The sequence below is a fragment of the Oncorhynchus nerka genome, linkage group LG8 (assembly GCF_034236695.1).
Source record: "Oncorhynchus nerka isolate Pitt River linkage group LG8, Oner_Uvic_2.0, whole genome shotgun sequence".
NCBI classification, from domain to species: domain Eukaryota; kingdom Metazoa; phylum Chordata; class Actinopteri; order Salmoniformes; family Salmonidae; genus Oncorhynchus; species Oncorhynchus nerka.
The window spans coordinates 11,456,194-11,474,098 of record NC_088403.1 but is presented as its reverse complement, the minus strand read 5'-3'; the positions used below and the strand labels follow the sequence as shown (position 1 = coordinate 11,474,098).

General features: G+C 45.3%; 1 protein-coding gene across 1 annotated transcript in view; it reads left to right on the top strand.

The window, feature by feature from the left end:
* Nucleotides 1-2,724: 2,724 nt before the first annotated feature.
* The window catches only part of LOC115127176 (serine/threonine-protein kinase WNK1-like), a 214,617-nt gene continuing 199,436 nt past the window's right edge, over nt 2,725-17,905 (top strand). Inside the window, 2 exon segments of the mRNA XM_065021325.1 lie at nt 2,725-3,433; nt 5,292-6,755. Coding sequence (XP_064877397.1) covers nt 5,949-6,755 — 807 coding nt within the window. The 5' untranslated portion in view covers nt 2,725-3,433; nt 5,292-5,948.

Below are 17,905 nucleotides of genomic sequence, written 5' to 3'. Positions count from 1 at the left end.
TGTGTGTCTCCCTGTACGTGTGTACGTACTGTATGTGTGTGTGTCTCCCTGTGCGTGTGTACGTACTGTATGTGTGTGTGTCTCCCTGTGCGTGTGTACGTACTGTATGTGAGTGCCACCGTTTCTGCCTTCAAAGGCTATTGACTTCCTGCTCAACTCTGCACCAACAGGAAATATGTGTTAGGACAAGGGTTTATATATGACAGGGTTTCTCTACTGAGAAAAACACCAACATTACCCAATCTAGTACATCATCTAGCTTCTATTAAGGGCACCAACATTACCCAATCTAGTACATCATCTAGCTTCTATTAAGGGCACCAACATTACCCAATCTAGTACATCATCTAGCTTCTATTAAGGGCACCAACATTACCCAATCTAGTACATCATCTAGCTTCTATTAAGGGCACCAACATTACCCAATCTAGTACATCATCTAGCTTCTATTAAGGGCACCAACATTACTAGTACATCAATCTAGTTACCCAATCTACATCATCTAGCTTCTATTAAGGGCACCAACATTACCCAATCTAGTACATCATCTAGCTTCTATTAAGGGCACCAACATTACCCAATCTAGTACATCATCTAGCTTCTATTAAGGGCACCAACATTACCCAATCTAGTACATCATCTACCTTCTATTAAGGGCACCAACATTACCCAATCTAGTACATCATCTAGCTTCTATTAAGGGCACCAACATTACCCAATCTAGTACATCATCTAGCTTCTATTAAGGGTTCATCTTTGACTTACAGACAAGTTGTTTTTGCCTGAATTAACTTGCCTACTAAACATTTAACAGTAATAAAAACAAAAACAATATTTAATATAAAAAGACAAAGTTCCCTCCTTATAGACAATACAGATATTGTTATTACTATATCAACCAAAACATGTTACATTGTTAATTATTGTAGTGATAGCTTCTGTCTTTATATTTCCGACTGCTTCCTGTCTGCGTTAGGAGAGATCCCATTCAGGCAGAGCTTCTATTTCTCAAGCCACTTGGACACCTGTTGGACACTTGGCATCGGAGCCCAGCGTTGGTCAAAGAGTAGGGGAGCCAACTGCACCTCTCAGTCAGCAGCACTACCCAGACAAGCTGCTGAGGCTTGGTAAGAGAGCAGCTCCGGTCCCAGAGGAATGGCTGCAGAGAGCACACCCACACAGACTGAAGCTACATTCAAAATGACACCCTATTCCCTATATAAGCCTATGGGCTCTGGTCAAAAGTAGTGCACTATATAGGAAATAGGGTGCAATTTGGCATAAACATGGAGGGTTGTCTACATCGATCTACATTGAACTGTCAGCTGAATAGAAGAGCTGCTGAAGAGACTGTGTGTGTGTGAGAGAAAGAAAGAGACTGGTTTGGATCTTACACAGGAAGTTACAAAAGAGGGCTATCCCATTGTTAGAGGCTGCATATGGGACAACTTGAAGAGAATAAATCAACCCAGTTGACATGGTAATTTTCTGTTGAGAAGCTACTTTATGGCTGTCTCAGTGAGACGCTAGAGGCATTCTCAGGCCAAAGCTGGTTCTCATGATCAGTTCTGGTGTTACTACAAATTTAATGTCAGAGTGGTTGTAAAATAGTTCTGGACTTCTGGTAGCCTATGGAAGTCGATGTATGTCTTTTAAAACTATGTGAAAAATGCAGGAAATTGTACCACCCTATAAATACACATTTTCAAACTAGCCTACTTCTGAAAGAGGTTGAAAGATTTGCACGTTATTAACAATACTGTGACGTAATACAATGACTTTCACAAACAATAAGACAAATATGTAAACGTTTCCAATTCCTTATTCAACCAACAACTTTCAGACAAAGACAATCCATTATAATGAAAGAATGGGGCCAAACGCATTAGGCTGGTTTACACATCATTATCCGATGAAAACTCAAATCCCCTTGTGGATCTCGCGCGGTGTGTCAATGTTGTGCTTGGGAATTGTAGTGCAGTACATTTGCACTGACCAAATGAATAGCTTTTAATGATGAACCTGGACTTTAAATTTGACAGACACACAACTCGAACAACACACAAAGAATTATAGAGTATATATTTCAGACACTTTATATAATTTAAATGGATTTCAAAACATCATGAATGTCAATATACTCGGATTATACTTCCTCCTTCATTGACTACAAATTCGATAATATCCACTTCTGCGCAGGCTCTCCATCCCAACATCTGGAAACAAGCACTTTTCGCAGGTGCTATATCAGATGTATTTAATTGTAATGCTATTTCAATAGAAGTACTCTGATTGACATTTACAAATAAGTATATTATTCTCATTAAGAAAAGCTCAAATGAGTGGTGTTCATTGTCCACATGAAAAAGTGGTATTTTCAACCAAAAGCACACTCACACAAAATCATAATGCATCACTGTGAGACAGTAACGTTAAGAGCTCTTCTTAGCCTACTATGTTATAGCTGAATCATTTTAGGGGGCAGGGAAGTTGACAGTCTGAGTCAACTCTCCCCCGGATAAAAAGTGACATGTCCCCAAACGCCATGGTCTTTTTGGACAGTGTATCCGTATAAAATGTTGAAGCCAGTCTGCTATCGCTGGCTTCGGTCTCGCCACAGTGTGGAAGCAGGCGCGAACCCCCAGGTCTTTGATTTTAAAAAAAGAAAAGGGGGAAAAGGCGATTGGCTGACGAGGGCCCCACGTCAATACGCAGTTTGGGAGCGTATAGCTTGGCTAGAGCAGTTAGCAACCAGATAGATACACAGTCGGCGCGCCATCAAACCTTACATCTGTGGATGAAGCGAACCAAGGGGAAACAGCTATATGCGGGCTATGTTAGCGACCTGAAACGACAACATCTGACTGTGGACACGTAGGAAAGAGTCTTTGCCGACATATATTGTGTTGTCATTTTCTGTCTGCTGTTTTGTGGATAACAAAAGCGAATTCGATTCGAACGGAGTCATTGGAACAGACGAGTGAACGAGAATTGAACCGCAGTGGATGTCTTGCTCTTTCTGTGTTCACATCGTAATACAACTGTAGCTGAGTAATCGCATGGAGATGGAGTAAAATTGAGGTCATCTGGAATTGAATTGCGGCTGAGAGATGGAGAATTTGTTTTGTCCGCTCTGATCTAATAGGAGGGAGAGAAGAACTGCTGGATACATAGGGGATACAACCCCGATATGAACGTGGCTTTCTCGCTCTGCTTGAGGTAGCTGCTAAAGCCAATGAAAGACAGCGGTCTTGAGAACGCATACGGTCGCTTTGGAATGTAGATATACGCGTTTATTCTTGCACATTTAAATAAAACGAATGTGATCTAATACTAGTAACTAGGACTATCGTTGCATATTTTTTTGTTGTTGAATTACTCTTCCAAGTATCAACCACCGATCTTCTACGGGAGAATGGCCATAACACGAAAGGTAATGCCTTTACCAATCATGTTGTTGATATAGCTGGAAAGTGCATGCATATTGACACACAGGCTAATGACATCTAGCTTGATTCTTTGCTGTTTCGCTACGAAATAGCTTTTTAGCTCACTTCTACGGCTCGCTATAGCGCGTGCTGTGGAAAAACGTATCGGCGTTCTGTGTTGCGTCGGCTGGGTTTGCTTAACGTGCCTGGCATTTGGACACTTGCAATTACTGCTAGTTTGTAACAAACACTAACTATTTATCTGCATTGTGCGCTCTGTTTGGAAGTAATTTTCAGCGCGAGACTATCCATATCCAGCGCGAGCGTAAAGTAACCAAGACTACCGAGGTTTTTACCTTACTACGTTAGCTAGCTAGTTGTCCAAGTTGACGATACATAACAACTATTTCGCTGTACACTCGCTTTGGTACAGACCCCTTGAGGTACAGACCCATTGACAGTGCCTGTTCGTTTGTAGAATTCATTATAGCTTCGACAAGACAACACTGCAGAAGTGTAGCTAGCGAACTATTCCACCATGGTTAGCCAGTTATGCTAACTAGCTATAAAGACGAGTGGGAAGGGAAAGGCCACAGAGCGTACTCTTCAATAAAGGTAAATGAATAACGTAACATTTATGAAAGGAAGAAAATAATACAAAATCGAGTCACCGTTAACAGATACTATTGACAGCGTCAATGTTTTTCGGTGTATTATTTTTTTGTTAGCTTGCTCACGGTATCGACTCGACCCAAGAAATGAATGAGATCGTTCATTCACAGATTGACGACCCGTCATGTTTAACCAGGTTCAGATGTTTTTTCTATTTTCTTTGTAATTGCATTTCAGTCACTTCGGATTTATCTTAATTTTGGGATTTCTAAAAAAATCTCAGTTAATAAATTATCTGCGCATGGTCGGAAATCTGGTAAACGAGGTTATACATTACCAGTGGAAATTACTCGTGGGAAAATATAAATAGTACAATTATGGGGAATTACATTTTTTTTTCTTCGGTGCTTTAATTAATATTCCGACATGTCCATACAGAGTAATGGAATGGGTAGCGAGCTAATTCGTTTTTAGATGCGACACTGTTTTTCGTCCCAAATCGCACACGTCCATATCAGTGGTTCTCAAACCACTCATCGGGGACCCTTCCTCCTTCCACAATGGAAAAGTTTAAACTGAATCCTTGGGACATCCCAACTCTGACGCTACTCCTAAACGGTTAATGCATGGCTCTCCAAACCTGTTCCTGGAGCGCACCATTCTGTAGGTTTTTACACCAACCCTAATCTAGCGCACCTGATTCTAGCTGGTTGATAAACTGAAGCGGGTTAGTTACAACTGGTGTTGAAACGAAAACCTACAGGAGGTTTAGGGTAGAGATGTGCCAAGGATCCCAGATAGCACTAACCTTTTCACAATTTTATTGTAGCTCTGAACTAGCTCACCTGATTCACCTATTCAAGGGATTGATGATTTGTTGACATGTTGAATCAGGTGTGCTAGTTCTGGAATAGATCAAATACATGGAACGGCTAGGGTTCCCCTGAGAAGAGGTTTGATAACCACTGACATATAGTAAACTACTTTTGTGTAGGGAATAGCTCTGGTCAAAAGTAGTGTACTATGTAGGGAATAGAGTGAAATGTGGTATATGCAAAACCAAGTCTCCTGTTCTGCAGCTGCAGTAGTGCTGCCAAACCAAGCTACTCTCTGAATTGTTTTACGCTGTAACCCTGAGGTCAAGCAGAGTCAGGGTTGAGGTTTACAGTTACTTTAAATTTGGATATGCAATTAAACCAAACTTCTCTGCCTCTTGACTCATTCCTTCACTCTCCCTCTGTTCTCTTTTAGTGAATCTGCCCCTTGCTTTGGAGGCAGTAGAGTTAATGGTGTGAGTGAGATTTCTCCCTCCCCCACCATCACTACAGCGACACGCCAGAGGCTGTCCACTGTCCAGGCCCAAGCAGTCAGCCTGAGCCTGCTAGTACAGACTATCTGGCCTCCTCTTCTTGTGGTCCCTTATGCTCAATGAAGGCTATCTCTGGGTCGCTACAGGATGGATGGTGTGGATTTGACGGTCCTTGTGTGTCATCATCAGCGCTTGCTCCTCTGTGACTGTTTCCTGTTCTTTTCCATTTATAAAAGAACGCCCCCTCTTCTGGGCCCAACCACCCCTGAGCGCTGTAAAAGTTATAGTAACTGTTGTTGCTAAGTGACACTTAAAGAGGAGGTTAAGTTAACTCTCCCCCCCATCCAAACTCCACAGAGGGTTTTCTCCAGAGGTTTTATTTTATATACCCATATTATATATTTCCCCTCTCGGGAGTTTGTTTGGAAGACGCACAGGTGTTCGGATCTTCACAACAAAAGTTTTGGTTTATTGTTGGTTGAGGTTTACAGTTACTTTTTCTCAAGTTTTTTGTTCTTCCTTGTAATTTATTTATACCTCATATTTTGGATTTTTTTTCTCATTGCTCACTCACACCCCCTGGAATAAAAAAAAACAAGATGTCGGAAACAGACAAGTACCTAGCCCCTTTCCCTCCACCGCCCAAGAATGTGAATGGTTCCAGCTCGGACACGTACCTTGGTGAGAATTTGGGGACTGACGGTGTCCGCCGACGCCGCCACACCATGGACCGCGACCCCAAACAGGCCGAACATCGCTTCTTCCGGCGCAGCGTCATCTGTGACTCGAACGCCACCGCCTTAGACCTCCCCAGCAAGGCCGTCATCCTCACCTCCCCGCCCGACTGCGAGCCCCCCAGCCTGGGCTGGCTCTCCCTGGCTGTCCCCTCTGTGGTGGTACCCGAGCCGTGCCTGGCGGTGGCCGAGGTGGAAGCAGATGAGGAAGGAGGGGATGGGCCTTGTAGTGCGGTATTAGGGCCCAGTGTTGGTACTAGAGTGGATGGTACGGTAGTGCAGATAAAGCCATGCACGGCAGTATTGGATGTTTGCGGCGGAGAGAAAGGAAAGAAGCTGTCGTCGTTAGCCGCCGCAGAGGCTCCTGGAATGGAGGAGGTGGCGCCCAGTAAAGCGGGGGAGCCCGCGGAGGAGGAGAGCGGTAGTGTTACAGAGGAGATGCGAGAGGAGAAGGAGAAGGGGGCGGCTAAGGCCCTATTAGAGGAGCAGAAGAGGGAAGCAGAGAAAAAGGTTCAGGACGACATAGAGGAAGTAGAGACCAAGGCCATAGGGACCTCGCTGGATGGACGCTTCCTGAAGTTTGACATCGAGATCGGACGCGGATCCTTCAAGACGGTCTACAAGGGCCTGGATACGGAGACTACAGTGGAGGTGGCGTGGTGCGAACTGCAGGTAAGACACAACCCAATCATTTACTATCCTTCTTTACTTCCTTGCTCTCTGCTCTGAGTAACATTTTACGCAGTGTTTTATTATACTCTCTCAATTCTTCCTCCGCTGCCTATTGTAGTGGTGAACTAAAGTGCCTAAATAGATTGGCGTACACTAAATATCCCAGGTATGAAGACACAGATAAGATGCGGAAGGAAGGATGTAGCTTGCTAGTATCTCGTCTGATAAAGATCACACAGGGTTGACAGATGGATGATGTCAGAGCAGCGCTGAGGTAAGATGATGCCCAGCAAGGGTGCAACTTGCAGGTGCTGATGCAACAGCCCAGACAGACAGAATGGCACACAGGATGTTGTTGCTAGTTTCTACATTCTTATTCTGTACAAGAAGTTGTTTTTGTGGTCATGGTTCCCATAGTGCTTAATGTGGGTCATTCATTGAAGAAGCCTGGAGGGAGAGAGAGGAACATGTCCGTTAGAAAGTTTAAAGTTTGGCAGCCAGCCAGTCATATGACTGGATCTTCGCTGAATTCACAGCTCCGTTTAGAATCTAGCACAGCTCTAGCTCACGTGGTGGAAGGAGCAGTTGGTTGCTTGGCTCTGTGATACGGTCACTGATAACTAACTCACAAATCCCTCCACGAAGGAGCCTCAGTTTGGGGTCAGGTAAGCAGGGGCGGAGGTTAGTTTAAAAATAACACCTTGGGGTTAAACAGCTGTAACTCAGGGGGTGTGTCTCTAATGGCACCCTATTCCCGTTATAATCGACCACTTTGACCAGAGCCTCAGGGGCACAGTAAAGGGAAAAGGGCACCATTTGGAACGCATTACAGGGGGTCTGTGTTAACCATGTTGTTAATGAAACTCAGTAGGTTCTCATTTAGAGTGCGGTCGGGTCACTCACTGCAATGAAGCTGTTTTCCTCCTGTGTAGGAGTCACAAGGTGCTGTTTCTCCCTCTCTGCTGAAATTCACTTGTTCTGCCGCCTTTTCTTTCAAAGAGATGTTTGTGAGTTGTGACTGAGCCCTGGTCTCAGCTCTGTGGCATAGATGGTACTTTCAACGGTTGTTGTCACTATGACTTACGCTACAACTTGTTAGTCATACAGTCAGTTGGGCTCAGATACTAGAAAACTGTCCAATCACAGTCCTCCCCTATAATCCACAACCACGGAATTGAATCGCCTGGTTGCGGCTGATTGCATGTGCCCCTTCAAGCATCATCCAGGCAGCTCATCTAATAGTGAATTTTTAATAACTATAAAGAGCTCCTGGTCTGTAGATTAATGTTATGTTACGTAAATGTGTGTATCGACTCTAACCACAGGTAACGTAATGTACATTGCATGTAGGGTTAAGACCTCTATTTGGCCTGCTGGCTGGGTAATCCTATGGATGTTAGTGTTTGTCAGACAGTTCTGTAAGACCGACTATGCACTTCTACTGACATGGGATGAAGTAGTGGGAGTGGGGTTACACACGCTGCCTGGGTGGGCGTGGCGTCATGAGAGCATCTGGAATTGGTCGATGACTGCTTGTGTGACGTGGGTGAAGAGTTGTGGGGGGTGGTGGACATCCCTCGATAGCTGAACCAAAGCAGTCCCATCCCGGAGGGAATGAAAGAAGGATGGGGGGAATGAAAGAAGGATGGAGGGAGGAGCAGTGGGGTCGTAGGTCATGAGTAGGCGCAGCGAGGGGTTGATGACAATGTTTGCTTTTGACAAAGAGAGGGAGCAGAATGAAAAGGGGAAGTGGACACACACACACACACACACACACACACACACACACACACACACACACACACACACACACACACACACAGAGAGAGAGAGGAGTGCCTGGCCTTGTATGCTGCAGTGGCCCTCTGTCCTTTTGTAGGCCAGGGCTGAGAGTTGGTTGTTGGGTGGAGGAACTCTAGAAGGAAACCACTTTTTAATTGGTCAATGTTTTCTGGGCTTGGGGGACAGTGGGGGGAAAATGAGGAAGAATAATCTAGGCTGCATCCCAAATGGCTCCCTATTTATTGCACTACTGTTGACAAAGGCGGCAAGGCCCATAGGGCTTTGGCCAGAAGTAGTGCACTCTATGGGGAATAGGGTGCCATTTGGGATGTTACCTTGTAGGCGGTCGGTTTTAGAGGGAATTTCAAGGTTTTTGAGCACCAAGCCAGGCTAAGTAGGGGGGGAGGGACCGAGCACCTTTGAGCGTTATTCTAATGCCATTCATGCTGAACTTGAGAGAATTTCTATGGTCTCTTTCTCAATGCAGATCGTCTATGTTTGAGGCCAGAATTGTTTTATCTATTAATACACTTTTTTGGGGGGCGGCAAGTTAGTCTTTTCCCATCGCTGCAACTCCCGTACGGATTCGGGAGAGGCGAAGGTCAAGAGAGTCATGCCTCCTCCGAAACACAAACCCGCCAAGCCTCACTGCTTCTTGACACACAGCTCACTTAACCCAGAAGCCAGCCTCACCAATGTGTCGGAGGAAACACTGTATTACTGGCGACCGATGTCAGCATGCATGAGCCAGCTGCCACAAGGAGTCGCTAGAGCACGATGGGACAAGGACAAACCTGGCCAAACCTCCACCTAACCCGGATGACTCTGGGCCAGTTGTGCGCCGCCGGCTGTGACACAACCCGGGATCGAACCCGAATCTGTAGTGACGCCTCAAGTGCCTTAGACCGCTGTTTCACTCGGGGGGTCTGTGTTTGGGGCCAGATTTAACCTAACGTTCCTTTGAAATGTCTTTCTCTTAAGTTGAGGTTTTTGTATGACTTTCTAGGCTGATCATTTTTTCTAACAATGATAGTATCTTAAAGAGCCACTGAACATGCTGTTTGGCACGTGTGTTTTTCTGTTGCTCATTAGAAAGACTAGATTTCAGTCTTAGAGGTGTGTCTCCTGACCGATTTCCACTTTTGGTTAATGGTGTTTGTCCCTCATGAGACACTGTAGGAAGCCCATTTAATTTCCTCAACGTCCTCAGAAATCTGTAATTAATTTTTACATTTTGGCCGAGGATGTTTTAGATGCACAATTTTTCATCCATCAAAGGTGTTTGATGCATTATTTCTCAAGTAAACAAAATGTCCTACGTGTTTTTATGTAAACAGTCAGAGCTGCTGGGCAGGTCTGTCTCACTGTCTATGCTATTGGGTAGAGGGCAATCTACACAGCTGTTCACCCTATGTTAGTGGGCACCCCAACCTTCATTTACCCGGTGTGACGCGCAGATGTTCCAAACTCCGTTTTAGACCAGACTGACTTCATCCTATTTACACTCTGTAGTAAATTTGGACACTAGAATAACTGACTGACTTCATCCTATTTACACTGTAGTAAATTTGGACACTAGAATAACTGACTGACTTCATCCTATTTACACTCTGTAGTAAATTTGGGCACTAGAATAACTGACTGACTTCATCCTATTTACACTCTGTAGTAAATTTGGGCACTAGAATAAGTGTTTCTGACTCATCGATTCCACAGGCCGTTTTCAAAGGGATGTGTTTCTTTTTAAAGGCAGTCACTCTTTTTAATGACTTAGCCTACCCCTCTTTATACTTGACTGATATTTGCAATTTAAATCCTTTGTCGCCGCGGGAACTCTATTCTTTATTTCATCTTCCTTGTATAGAATTAGGGCACAGGGATATGACTGTGAGCTATGAGACTGCAGTCAGCTAAGCTTTGTGGAACGTTAAGTTATTTATGAGAAGTTCTGGAGATAAGCTAAACTCTGTTCTAAAATGATGCTTTATTACCAATGCGGTATTGTAAACACATTGTTTGTGGCCGGTGTTTGCTTGTTTGCAGACTTTTTGTACAGCTTTGGCAGTGCTACTGTACATTTTTTGACACGCAAAGACCCAAACGGCGTTCCATAGTATGTATGTTGTGAAGCTAATAGCAGTGATGCTATTACTGTGTAACTCTGGTAGGGTAACATCTGAAAATGGCACACTTGGTAGTGTGTACCGGTGCTCAACCAGTCGGCGAAAGCCAACATCACCCACGACAGAGAACGGTTGATTTTCAAGGGCAATGAATTCCTTTATTTTGGCTATAATGGATTTTTGCCATTGAGTTGTCTCGCTGAAATGTTGTTACTCTTTCAAATGACTGCTGGACTTGTTGACTGCTCCATCCACACAGCAGACATTGTGGACTAGGTTAGGAATGCTGTGTTGCAGGTGTAACTCTACATTACGTGTTGTCATTAAATCATGTACCTACGTTATATAGGTATGCACGGCAGCTTTGACATCGGTTTTGCACATCGCCATTTTAGATTGAGGCTGTAACGTACCAAAATGGGGAGAAAGTCAAGGGGTCTGAATACTTTCTGAATGCACAGTATATGCTCTGAGTACTCGCTCTCGTAGCTTTTTTCTTTCAGTGCTTTCTCTCGCTTTCACATCATGTATCGCATGAGTCTCATTCATATATAACTCATGTCTCACTCTCGCTTTGGTTTTGAGCTTATTCTCTTGGCTTTTTAAAAATATTTTGTGCTTTCCCTCACTTTCACCTCATGAGTCTCATCTCTCTCTCTCTCTCTCTCTCTGTCTCTCTCTCTCTGTCTCTTTCTCTCTGTCTCTGTCTGTCTCTGTCTGTCTCTGTCTGTCTCTGTCTGTCTCTGTCTGTCTCTGTCTGTCTCTGTCTGTCTCTGTCTCTCTCTCTGTCTCTCTGTCTCTCTCTCTCTCTGTCTCTCTCTCTGTCTCTCTCTCTGTCTCTCTCTCTGTCTCTCTCTCTGTCTCTGTCTCTGTCTCTGTCTCTGTCTCTGTCTCTGTCTCTGTCTCTCTCTCTCTTTCTCTCTCTTTCTCTCTCTCTCTGTCTCTCTCTCAAATTCAAGCTGCTTTATTGGCATGAAAAACATTGTTTCAATATTGCCAAAGCAACAATGTATACAATATACATTGTAACAAAATGATAAATGATAGCAAATAATAATACAAAATGGTATTAAATAATAATACAAAATGGTATTAAATAATAATACAAAATTAAATACAAAAATAATAACAATAAAATGGTAACAGTCAATAGTAGAAATGTAATAAATATAAAATCAAATTATGGAAAATGAAACTATAACTAACTTATAACTAAATAACGGTCATCTTCTTCTTTATATCAGTACTACAACTACAATCATCATTATCTCTCTCTCTCTCTCTGTCTCTCTGTCTCTCTTTCTCTGTCTCTCTGTCTCTCTCTGTCTCTCTGTCTCTCTGTCTCTCTCTCTCTTTCTCTCTGTCTCTCTCTCTCTTTCTCTCTGTCTCTCTCTCTCTTTCTCTCTGTCTCTCTCTCTCTTTCTCTGTCTCTCTCTGTCTCTCTCTGTCTCTCTCTGTCTCTCTCTGTCTCTCTCTGTCTCTCTCTGTCTCTCTCTCTCTCAGATGTCAGAGAGAGGACAGGACAGTGGAAACAAAGCAGTGTTATTGTAACTCAGTGGAGGAGACCTGTAAACTCTCATTTTAGGAGACACGTTCTTCATTCTGCTTTCGCAGAGTGATAGAAACAGAACCTGACTCACAGTTTGCGCAACACCCCATTTCTCTAGCCCGTCTGTCTCTTTTTCTCTCTTTTCCCCTCTCTCCCCCTCGCTGACGTGTTTCCTGTGGTTCCTATCGGGTCTGTGTGACCTTGTGTCGTAGTGGAGAGTAGACAGCAGAGTTTTGCTGCCCAAACAGCAACCTATTCCCTATATAGTGCAGTACTTTTCACCAGAGCCCTATTTGTAGTGCACTAAATCATGAATAGGGCTCCATTTGGAACGTAGACCCAAAGTGCTGCTCTAATGGCCCTTAAACTGGTTGTCATGTAGACTCTTCACTTACACTTGGCTCTCCTTCCTTCTTCCATTATGCTACAGGTCCAGGACCTGCGCCAAGGAAAGTCTAGGCCTACACACACAGCGACACACGCGTGCGCGACACACACACACACACAGACACAGACAGACACACTGAAGCAAGAAGTTTTTAGGGAAAAAACTGCCGTAAAGAATGTAGAAGATTTAAATTGACCCGATTTATTCTATATTACAACACAGTAATGGACTAAGAGGTCATACTGGAGGTCTTTCTCTCCCTCTGCTCTGACGTAACCCTTCAGTCGGCCCTGAGCTCTGGGGCTTATCACAGAGATGTTAGTAATCAGAGTAAAGGAATTTGTGAGGGAGGTGACTCTGCCTTGTCTGCCCTGCAGCTAAGACACACACACACTGACATCTCAGAGGCAATGGCTAAGTGAGCAGTGGAGAGAGTGAGAGGCTGCGTCCCAAATTACACACTTCCCTATTTAGGCTGGTGCACTGGCTCAAAAGTAGTGCACTATGTAGGAAATGGTGCACTATGTAGGGAGTTCTGGGACACAACCATCGTGTCGTCATCAGTGAATAATGCATAGGATGTGAACAGAGAGGAGTGCCAAATTGCAACCTATTTTCTTTATAGTGCACTACTTCTAACCAGAGCCCTGATCAAAGGTAGTGCACTATAAAGGGAATAGGGTGCCATTTTTGACAGCTAGAGAGAGAGAGAGGAGGAAGAAACCCAATCCCATGGATCTGAGCCACAGCCATTTCCCTTCTCTTCCCTTGATTCATTGTTGAAGTACTGTGTATGTGTCAGTGTTGGGTCAGAGGAAGACAGAGCAGAGGCGAAGGGGCTGCGCTTCCTTCATTTACAAACTCTGTCCTCCTTCCTTGTGGTGTGTATGTCTTGTGTGTGTGCGTTTACACGTTTTGAGTGTGAGATATAGGAAACATAAGTCTGTAATGGAAATCTACTGAGTGTGTTTGTCTTGTCTCTGAAAGATATGATTGACAGTTCTTTTTTTTATTTTATTCTCTCTCGTTCTCTCTTTCTTCTGCTTTGCATTTTATCACTCAGCTAGTAAATTTGTCTGTCTGGTTTAGTCTTTGGGCTCCATGTTTTTTTTATTAATTTTTTTATTTCACCTTTATTTAACCAGGTAGGCTAGTTGAGAACACCTTTATTTAACCAGGTAGGCTAGTTGAGAACACCTTTATTTAACCAGGTAGGCTAGTTGAGAACACCTTTATTTAACCAGGTAGGCTAGTTGAGAACACCTTTATTTAACCAGGTAGGCTAGTTGAGAACACCTTTATTTAACCAGGTAGGCTAGTTGAGAACACCTTTATTTAACCAGGTAGGCTAGTTGAGAACAAGTTCTCATTTGCAACTGCGACCTGGCCAAGATAAAGCATAGCAGTGTGAACAGACAACACAGAGTTACACATGGAGTAAACAATTAACAAGTCAATAACACAGTAGAAAAAAATGGGCAGTCTATATACAATGTGTGCAAAAGGCATGAGGAGGTAGGCGAATAATACAATTTTGCAGATTAACACTGGGGTGATAAATGATCAGATGGTCATGTACAGGTAGAGATATTGGTGTGCAAAAGAGCAGAAAAGTAAATAAATAAATAAAAAAACAGTATAAAAACAGTATGGGAATGAGGTAGGTGAAAATGGGTGGGCTATTTACCAATAGACTATGTACAGCTGCAGCGATCGGTTAGCTGCTCGGATAGCTGATGTTTGAAGTTGGTGAGGGAGATAAAAGTCTCCAACTTCAGCGATTTTTGCAGTTCGTTCCAGTCACAGGCAGCAGAGTACTGGAACGAAAGGCGGCCAAATGAGGTGTTGGCTTTAGGGATGATCAGTGAGATACACCTGCTGGAGCTTGTGCTACGGATGGGTGTTGCCATCGTGACCAGTGAACTGAGATAAGGCGGAGCTTTACCTAGCATGGACTTGTAGATGACCTGGAGCCAGTGGGTCTGGCGACGAATATGTAGCGAGGGCCAGCCGACTAGAGCATACAAGTCGCAGTGGTGGGTGGTATAAGGTGCTTTGGTGATAAAACGGATGGCACTATGATAGACTGCATCCAGTTTGCTGAGTAGAGTGTTGGAAGCCATTTTGTAGATGACATCGCCGAAATCGAGGATCGGTAGGATAGTCAGTTTTACTAGGGTAAGCTTGGCGGCGTGAGTGAAGGAGGCTTTGTTGCGGAATAGAAAGCCGACTCTTGATTTGATTTTCGATTGGAGATGTTTGATGCGAGTCTGGAAGGAGAGTTTGCAGTCTAGCCAGACACCTAGGTACTTATAGATGTCCACATATTCAAGGTCGGAACCATCCAGGGTGGTGATGCTAGTCGGGCATGCGGGTGCAGGCAGCGATCGGTTGAAAAGCATGCATTTGGTCTGCTGAAAGCATTTGTCTCTCTCTTACCTCCCCCTCTCTCTGTCAGAGCCTTGTGGGTGGGATAAGGGTTTTGAGTGGCGCAGTGTGGTGTAGAGCATTTGCGTGGTTTGAGTTGCGGCAGCAGTCAGACTAGGCTACACTAGAGCGACATTGGGGTTGTTCTGTAACAGGGCCGTGAACAAGGCTGGGTGAATTGGGGACAAGTGAATCCCCGGTGTGACAGTGGGGTTGTTCTGTAACAGGGCCGTGAACAAGGCTGGGTGAATTGGGGACAGGTGAAGCCCCGGTGTGACAGTGGGGTTGTTCTGTAACAGGGCCGTGAACAAGGCTGGGTGAATTGGGGACAGGTGAAGCCCCGGTGTGACAGTGGGGTTGTTCTGTAACAGGGACGTGAACAAGGCTGGGTGAATTGGGGACAGGTGAAGCCCCGGTGTGACAGTGGGGTTGTTCTGTAACAGGGACGTGAACAAGGCTGGGTGAATTGGGGACAAGTGAAGCGCCTGCGTCAGACATGCTGTATGATTTACCTCTGAAGAAGCATGACCCAGCTGAGCTTTCTCTCCCTCTCTCTCTAGCTGTCTCTCTGTGTGTGTGTGTCGCTCTCTATCTCTCTGTCTCTAGCTGTCTCTCTGTGTGTGTGTGTCGCTCTCTATCTCTCTGTCTCTAGCTGTCTCTCTGTGTGTGTGTGTTGCTCTCTGTCTCTAGCTGTCTCTCTCTGTGTGTGTGTGTCCCTCTCTCTGTGTCTCTCTTTCCATCTCTGTCTTCCTCTCCTTTTTAGTTTTTCTGTCTTTCTCGTTTCCGTCAGACGCTTGTCTGTTCCCACATCTTAAGCGAACTGTCTACTCTTTACTTTTACAGCCCGTCTCTCCTCAGTAGCACAGAGCGCTAAGCTAAATGCTAAAAGTCCCAACTGCCGTACACTAAAAGCTAGAAACTCAACAGATAGGCTAAATGCTATGCTAATAGCTAACATAAAGCAGGTCAGCTCTGAAAGAAAGGGAAGGTGGATACCTAGTCAGTTGCACAACTGAATGCATTCAACCGAAATGTCTCTTCTGCATTTAACTCAACCCCTCTGAATCAGTGGGGGTTAACTGCCTTGCTCAAAGGCAGAACGGCAGATTTTCCCATCTTGCTGGTTCAGTGATTTGAACCAGGGACCTTTCGGTTACTGACCCAACGCTCTTAACCGCTAGGCTACCTACAGCACTGAATCTCCTGTAGGTTTCAATGCCTGTCTTTGAAAGGGATTGAAAGAAGGGGAGAGATGGTGGCATGTCAAGGCTTGTTCTTTCTCTCTGCTCCTCCTGAGATGGGGATCTAAACTATGTGAAGATGTTTGCTGTAATTCCCCAGATATCCTCAGGGCCAACCAAGACTCTGAGTTTAAGAACACCTCTACACCTCCTGCCTGCTCCCCCACTTCCACCTCTGTTTTACCTCCCATTATAAGCAATGCAAGTGACTCGTTCCTACGTCATACTTCCCTGTTAATGCCCCTGGTGTTTTGAATGGACTCGATGATTAAATCATCAAATTCATGAAAATGTGGTTACATCAGATATATATTTTCAGTTTTAGTGCTGAAGACCATTTTTCGCTAGGTTTTTGCCGATTGAATACCAGCCTACAAAAGATAAAAAATGGCAAGGCTACTAGCATAGCATATTGGCTCCATTACTAACCTCTTCTCTATGGCCCGTCATCAGTTTCTGTCATGCTGATTGTCTCTAAATGATTTTCTGGAAAGGGTTTTTTAAAACCCATGCTGTTTGTGGAACAGACAGTCTGGAAGGAGGGCCCGGCCGAAGTGTGTTTCGGATTTAGAAAATTGAGGGGTTATGTTTTTTATGAGCCAGTTAACCAATAGTGACATTGTCAAAGTAATGAAACTAATCAGTTCACATTCTTCACTACAAAACCCCATATTGACAGACGGCTGCAAGTATAAAATCAGTGGAGTTGGATTCCTATTTTCTATTTTCTTGAGTGAGTCTCCAATGAACTTTCCCTCCGACTCTCCTGCACCTCCCCTTTCCCTCCGACTCTCCTGCACCTCCCCTTTCCCTCCGACTCTCCTGCACCTCCCCTTTCCCTCCGACTCTCCTGCACCTCCCCTTTCCCTCCGACTCTCCTGCACCTCCCCTTTCCCTCCGACTCTCCTGCACCTCCCCTTTCCCTCCGACTCTCCTGCACCTCCCCTTTCCCTCCGACTCTCCTGCACCTCCCTCCCTCCGACTCTCCTGCCCCCCTTTCCCTCCGACTCTCCTGCACCTCCCTTTCCCTCCGACTCTCCTGCACCTCCCCTTCCCTCCGACTCTCCTGCACCTCCCCTTTCCCTCCGACTCTCCTGCACCTCCCCTTTCCCTCCGACTCTCCTGCACCTCCCCTTTCCCTCCGACTCTCCTGCCTCCCCTTTCCCTCCGACTCTCCTGCCTCCCCTTCCCTCCGACTCTCCTGCACCTCCCTTTCCCTCCGACTCTCCTGCACCTCCCCTTTCCCTCCGACTCTCCTGCACCTCCCCTTTCCCTCCGACTCTCCCACCTCCCCTTTCCCTCCGACTCTCCTGCACCTCCCCTTTCCCTCCGACTCTCCTGCACCTCCCCTTTCCCTCTCCTGCCGACTCCCTCCTCTCCTGCACCTCCCCTTTCCCTCCGACTCTCCTGCACCTCCCCTTTCCCTCCGACTCTCCTGCACCTCCCCTTTCCCTCCGACTCTCCTGCACCTCCCCTTTCCCTCCGACTCTCCTGCACCTCCCCTTTCCCTCCGACTCTCCTGCACCTCCCCTTTCCCTCCGACTCTCCTGCACCTCCCCTTTCCCTCCGACTCTCCTGCACCTCCCCTTTCCCTCCGACTCTCCTGCACCTCCCCTTTCCCCGGCTCCTGCACTCTCCTT